Source organism: Aplysia californica, unplaced genomic scaffold (genome assembly GCF_000002075.1).
Source record: "Aplysia californica isolate F4 #8 unplaced genomic scaffold, AplCal3.0 scaffold00002, whole genome shotgun sequence".
NCBI lineage: Eukaryota > Metazoa > Mollusca > Gastropoda > Aplysiida > Aplysiidae > Aplysia > Aplysia californica.
The window spans coordinates 942,745-950,110 of NW_004797272.1; the positions used below are offsets into that span (position 1 = coordinate 942,745).

Sequence of the window (7,366 nt, forward strand, 5' to 3'; positions counted from 1 at the left end):
GCGGGGGCGGGAAACTCTTTTATGAAAATACAATGACGACGAGGAGGAGGAAGAGGAAGAGGAGGAGGAGGAGGAGGGGGGGGGGAGGAGGAGGAGGAGAAGTAAAAACCCATTGGCAAGAGATGTCTTTTTTCTCTTTGGACGCAGAAAAATAACCATAAATATGCACTCTACTTTTTTCGCTCTTTGGTCTTACACTAAATGAATATAAAGATTACGGGTAACGATTTAAAAACAGTACTTTTATTCTTTTTCATCAGATACGGACGCCATGCCTGCCTCATCGGCAGTTCCAGCATGACAAGCCGTGACGTCACCAAAATGGTGACATCAAGCACCGATGATACCATGGTTACGGAAACCGTCCAAAGTACTGACGTCATTTTGTCTCTAAACAAGAAGCAGAGATGGCAACTTCCAGCTACAATGCGTCACATGATTCGCACTGGCTGCTTCGGCCGAGGTGCTATGGTATCTGTCCTGGAAAGACACAAGCTCAAGAGACGAGCAAACTGTGTCAGTTTTGTCAGCAACAAGGGCAAGATCACCTCAGTGCAACCCACACAGAAGCGATACTTCTCCTTCAACTTGGATAATATTGACGAGGAACAATCCAATAGGCAAAAGAAGAGACAGTTGTCCAAAGCGATGAGCACGATGAGAAAGCCAAGGGAAATTAAAGACAAACGTTCTCATTGGAAAACAATCCAGGTTTTCACAAAGACAGGAGACGACACAGAAAATGAAGATGCAAAAAATATATTGTCTAGCAGTAAACCAGAATACAGAATGGAAATATTTTATCCGTGTCCAAAGACTTGCTCATTGGCCTTCAACCCCAAGTACACTGACGTCATGATCGATGTCAACGAGGAGGGTAAGCAAGAGATTAAAGCAGTGAAAAATCCAGGCAGCAAAAAGCCCAGACGGCGTCACAGGAAAAGACTGACCACGTCTACATGGGCCAAGATGGGAACAGACGAAATTGAAGAAGACATTAACCAGATGTGGGACGAGGTGTATCGAGAAAACTGTTTTCCCCTCGTTAGCTCTGGGGTCACAGCGGAGGAGAAGGCAGAAACTGATACCGACACGTTCAAAACACAGAATTCAGATGTTCGTTCTGAACGTAATGGCAACAACAATGAAAATCTTTGGTCTTCCCTGATTACCCAAGCTGAAAAAGCAAAAGAGCTCTGCACTCAGAGAATTAGCATTGCCCGGGAAAATTCGGCCAGAATATCGACACAGACGTCGTTTGGCAAGGAAGACTTGAAATCACACATAAAGGTATTACCAGACTCTAATGAATTCAGACTAACAGCAACGCAGAAGAATCACATCAAAGAACAACAGCCCGCAGAACAAACGGAAACGAAGAGAATCCCTCAGTATGTAGACTTGTCTTATTTCAGAATCATCGCTTCTTCCAAAGAAATGTGTCCCGAAGAGCTCAAGAATAAGTTCGGACATCTGTATGCAGAGGCTGAATGCCAACCACGCACATTTGTAATAAATGTAAGTGACAATGTAAAAAACATTCTCTGTTCTTCTCCTTTCGAGAATTTTGCTTTCACTTCCTATCTCCTATTTACCTACGATGGTCCCTACGACGATGGACTTGACATATACAAAGTGGCATTTAACTCGTTTGTCTGCAGAAGCACAGAGCACATGCAGAAAAACATACCTTTCCGCACATTCTGCATTGATGACCTTATTAATCAAATATTTGAAATTCTCCTGGACCTGAAAAGTGAGCATCTTTTAGAATTTCAGAAAGCAAGATACAGAAACGAAAGTGCAAATAATTATTTATTTCGATTCGTCAACGACAAATTTCAGGTGAAAGCGGAAAGCTTCTACCCCAGCCAAGAGATCAGCAAACTTCGTTTTACAGAACTGGAGCAGAACACAGACTTATTCTCCATGACCTTGAGTCAGCTAGGGTCCTCTGGGGAAGACTACGACATTTTCTGTCAGATTTGTTACGAGAGTGTGACTCCAAGTCACGTGGACAGTCTCCCAGGTACTGCTTTGACCAAATGCGGTCACGTCTTCTGCAACGAGTGTTGGAAAACTCACATTCGAACCAGAATGACAGATGGAGCGGTCAAAATCTTGTGTCCCGGATATGACTGTGATGTCACTGTAGGTCCAGTGACTCTCCTTTCTCTCATTCACTCTTCAGAAGTTGCTCAGCTGCTACAGCGACAGAAAGAGGATGAAGTGGAGACATCGGAGAACTCTAAGTGGTGCCCCAACCCGACGTGTGGCCGTGTTATCAAGATGGAGACCAAAGCCATAACCCCCGACATGACGTATGACGTCTCATGCGCTTGTGGATTCAACGTCTGTTTTGTTTGCCTCGGTTCTGCTCACTGGCCTGCACATTGTGAACAGGCTGACGATTACACAGGCAGATTGTACGACCTGTCGCTACCGAAAGAAGTGGAGGACGACCCGACGGAATCCTTGCCCCTTAAGGCTGTTCAACCCATGCCTAAACAAGTGCCTGAAATTATGCACGTAGAAGGAAGACTGTGCCCAAAATGCAATAGGTTCATAGAAAAGAACGGCGGTTGTCCGCACATGTCTTGTAAATGTGGACATCACTTTTGCTGGAAATGTCTTGCTTCGATTTCTGGCCACAGTGTTTGCAAGCCGGACTACTCTTACCTGTATAAAATGACCAGGACAGTGCTTGTGAGGCATGTCGGAACCAGGGCTATGGCTCAACCCTTGGAAGTCAAAGCAACATCGGAGGAACCAAAGACGCCCCATGCCGGCATGGGCCGAGTGTCCATGTACCAGCGAGCACTACAACAAAGGCTCGAGGGAAATGTACACCTATCAACTAAGGAAATCAGATCTCTGGCCTACATGATTGCTACTGCAGCCTCTAAAGACGATGAATTGAAGAAAGACGTGAGTATTTCAATCTCAAATGTTAATTTAGCTCTCATAGTTTTACACTACACACACGGCTAGGAAAAACGTGTCTGTCTGTGCGTTTTTGGAAAACATTTTGCATTGACCCCTCTTCCTTTAGTGTTTGTTCTGCTTCTATTGTTTCAAACACTAAGGAAGAATATGTACCTGTGGACGGTTTAGTATAGATTGTGAAGCGCATAGAGCTTGCTGTTGAGCGGGGATTTGTGCTATACAAATGCTATCTATTATAGACTGAATCTGTTTTATTGTACCTAAAAATAATGAATGGTCAGTGCAGAAGATTGTGCGAGGATTTACATCAATTTTATAAAGAGGACAACAAAGACAGATTTGTCACAATGTAAAAGTTACACTCTGCTTTCCCTTTGAACTACTTCGAATTCCAAATATTTACGTTAATAAATGCATTGAGCTCAATTTGATCAAGATCTGCTACGAAGTGAAGTTACATCATACAAATAAAAATAGAGAAACAAACACATACCTGATTTATTTACTAAGCCAAATGTTTCATTCATGATTGAAAAAAACATTTTAAAACAACAGTTCTATATTTCTAGTATATGTATGATCTTTGTAATAAAATAATCTGTCGTCTTTTATTTTCAGCTTGCGACTATTCCCGGCCTGGACCAGAACAGCAGCATTGGTGACGCTGAATCCGTCTCCTCCACCACCAAGCACGTGACAAGGTTTCTCCAATCGTGTGAAGCCAGCAGACGCGCGCTACATCATGTGGCCGAGTTCACCTTCGTGTTGCTCCACGACGTTCCCCAGTCTGTGGACAAGCGCCGGGCTCTGGCCTTGGCCAACGACATCTCTGGCTATTGCAGCTTTCTCCGCTCCATCCTGGAGGGCGGTGAGCACCAGCAGCCTCGGACACTGGTCAAGCGATTGCTGGACATTCAGACGTGGGCCAGGAGAGCTGTGGGTGCACTGTTGAAAACTGCCAACAAGCTCAAAGCCTCTTAATAAACAATAAGCGCTCACAAGCAGATTTACTCACGTCTTTATGACGCATACACACACACATACACACACACACACACACACACACACACAAACAAACAAACACACACATACAAACACACACACGGTTGGCGCGCGCGCATGCACACATATAAACAGAGTCAAAAACACATATCACGAACACAGAAACACACCACACCCACCCACAAACACACACACACACTCATACATATACACACAGACGCGCTCACACACACAATATATATATATATACATATATATATATATATATATATATATATATATATATATATATATATATATATATATATATATATATTGATATATTGATATATCATGTATACACACAAGTGAATGAATGCTTTGTTTTTTTGTTTTGTTTTGGGTTTTTTTGTTTTTTTAAACCGCCATCGTATTTTGTGTTTTTATAAAGAATATGTCTTAACTTACTTACTTACTACCCATTACGCCATCTGGCGTTTAGGGCAGCAACAAAGGATCTCCAGCTCTGTCTGTTTTGGCCCATCTTGGTCAGCGTTCCTCACGATTGATTCCAGGACTTCATTTCAGACTCAACTGTCCGTTTCCAGATCACTTTGGGTCTGCCCCTTTTGCGACGTCCTTCGGGTGTCCAGTGGAGGGCAATCTTCACAGTAGAGTCTGGTTCTCTTCTAAGAACATGTCCAATCCCTCTGCACCTTCTACTTTTTATTATGGTGGTCATGTCCTCTTGCCTATTTTTACGTCTTAACACTCAACATTATATGCACTACGGTATAAACACTCATGCTCCAAAACATTTTTATGTATAATATGCACATGTGTACATATTGACCTATTGAATGTACATATTTTGAGGAATACTTTGAAAAATTATTATGTACATAAAGTACAACTTGTTGGGGAAACAAGACACAATAAAAATTAATTTGATATATTGAACATGCTTTTTTAAAGCTTTCTGTTATTTCCAATGCGTTATTGAACCCAGAATTTTTGAAGTGCCACGGCATACTTGTAATTGTTTGGTGGGTTTTTTTCAAATTATCCGAAACTCACACACTCACAAAGACATACACACACACACACACACACACACACACACACACACACACACACACACACATATATATATATATATATAGTTCTCTCTGAGATTCATATTATTTTATCTAGCGACATTTCGTGCCGCTGTGATGCAGGACTCAATCTGTTTTGGAGATTAACCCAGTGGATGTGTTTGTCTTGTCTCTGCGTTTTGAACTGAGGCCTACTTCTTCTTGATCTATCATTTTTCGTTCTAGACGCCCCAACACGCGCCCACTAACGTACGATACAATTTACTGTAGACGTTCAGGCTTTGAATCTCATCTGGCTATGTACCTCCAGGCTGGAGCATTTCTAACACTCGCATTCCATCATTTTATCACATACGTAAAATGATTTGGAAGCTGAAATATCGCTGTGTTTTATGCTTTTCGATACTAACAGACTTAAAGGATGTGTTCATAGACTCAAATTCTAAACAAGTGTAAATATATTTGTAATATAACGCAGTTGAACGAATTTAAAATCATAGAGATAAAAAATTGAGGGGTTTTTTTTACTTAAGCCTATTCAATGCTTACTTAAAATTGCCACCCAGTAGCAACCTCGGCGACAGCAGTAGGAACTACCACAATCAGACACTGGAACGTTGCCAGCGACTTCAGTTTCATCAGGAATCTGTGAGAAGAGAACAGGTATTGGCGTCGTGTAGGTTAAAGGTTGAAAGATGGCGTTTTGTTGTCTGTTCTCTCCACTCTAATCCAAGTATACGCAGTCTTTTCATTATGTAACGTCATGCAATTTGCAAATGAAGTGAGTAGGAGAGGGCGGTACATGTATCTGGCAGAACCCCACCTAAAGCATATTACCTAAAGTGGGAAATACTCTCTGAACAAAACAAAAATGGTATCATGTTCTCGAAAGATGCTTCGTATTGGGAGACAAAATGCTCGAAAGCGCAATTGTAAATAAATGGTAGAGAAGAAGTGCTTGAAAGATAAACAATACTCTTCTCCCCTGAATGGAGAAACAAGACCAAAAAAAGACCCAAAAAATGTAATAAAATAAAATAAAATAAATAAAATAAAATATAACAAGATAGCATTAAATAAATAAAATAAGATAAAATAAAAGCGCTGACTAACAAACAAACAATTAAAACTCACCACCCCAAACAAAACAATACGATAAAACAAAACAAAAAATTATACAAAACAAAACAAAAATACAAAAACACGAACAAAGCCTACAAAAAAAACGAAACGAGACAAGACAAAACAAAACAAAACAAAGCAAAAATAAAAACAAAAACAATACTAGAAATCATCATCATCCAGTGCCAGATCTGCGACAGACATCGGAGATCATGGTTTTTCCATTCATCCCTTTGCTCGGATGCTCTCAAAAAGCTACATTTCCCTGATCTTTCCCTGTTACCCATTTGTTTAGGTTCCCTAAGTATGCTGTTCTTGGCCTACCCCTGCCTCGCTTGCCTTCAATTTTGCCAGTGAAAGCTAGATGTAAGACCCTTAAGTCTATTCAGGTGTCCCAAAAACTGCATTTGTCGTTTTCTGATTGTTTTTAACATTGAGCGTCCCACGTGGGCTTCATCAAGCACTAAGTCATTTGATTTCTTTTCCTTCCACGATACTCTTAGCAGTACTAGAAATAGAAGAAAGAATTCATTTTGTTTCTATTCTTCACTCTGGCTGCGACGGACATAATAATTAAAATCGTGTTTTCATCTGAGACCTTTGATTGGGTGCACTTGACCACGTGACTAGTCATGTGAACGCTGTTTGTCCGGGTTTATTTCGTCAACTGATACCTGTATGGCATTAAAAAAAACAAAAATGATTGCATGTGTTATGGTGGTTGACCATGGTTTATCCTATTTGTGAAATTGCCAGTTGTAATGGCTCGTTAAAACTCATAATTACAACTTGATAATTTTACTCGTAGGATAAATCATGAACTACAAAACCATAATACATGCAATATTTTCTCTACTGAGTTTTACCCTTTTTTACTCATCGTTTTAGACGTGTCAATACCCATTTTACACTTTTCAGAACTCTTTTCAATACCCATTTTACACGTTTCAGTACTCTTTTCAATGCTGATGTTACACTTTTCTGCTCCTAATTTTGTTGTTTTTTCCATCGACTCGTATTAATTTTTCTCACTACTTCTATTGTTGACTTTTCCAGGTGCAAATCATAGCAGCATTTGTGTGTGTATGTGTGTGTGTGTGTATGTGTGTGTGTGTGTGTATTCTGTGTGTGTGTGTATTCTGTGTGTGTGTGTGTGTGTGTGTGTGTGTGTGTGTGTGTGTGTGTGCTTCTGTGTGGATGTTTGTGTGTGTGAATGTGAT

At 40.7% G+C, this 7,366-nt stretch overlaps 1 protein-coding gene across 1 annotated transcript in view; it reads left to right on the forward strand.

Moving 5' to 3' along the window:
* The window catches only part of LOC101852582, a 5,287-nt gene extending 1,254 nt beyond the window's left edge, over positions 1–4,033 (forward strand). The window contains exons 2-3 of the mRNA XM_005088980.3: positions 261–2,928; positions 3,565–4,033. Of these exons, the coding sequence (XP_005089037.1) occupies positions 261–2,928; positions 3,565–3,927 (3,031 nt within the window). The 3' untranslated portion in view covers positions 3,928–4,033. The remainder of the gene's footprint in view (positions 1–260; positions 2,929–3,564) is intronic.
* Positions 4,034–7,366: the final 3,333 nt, after the last annotated feature.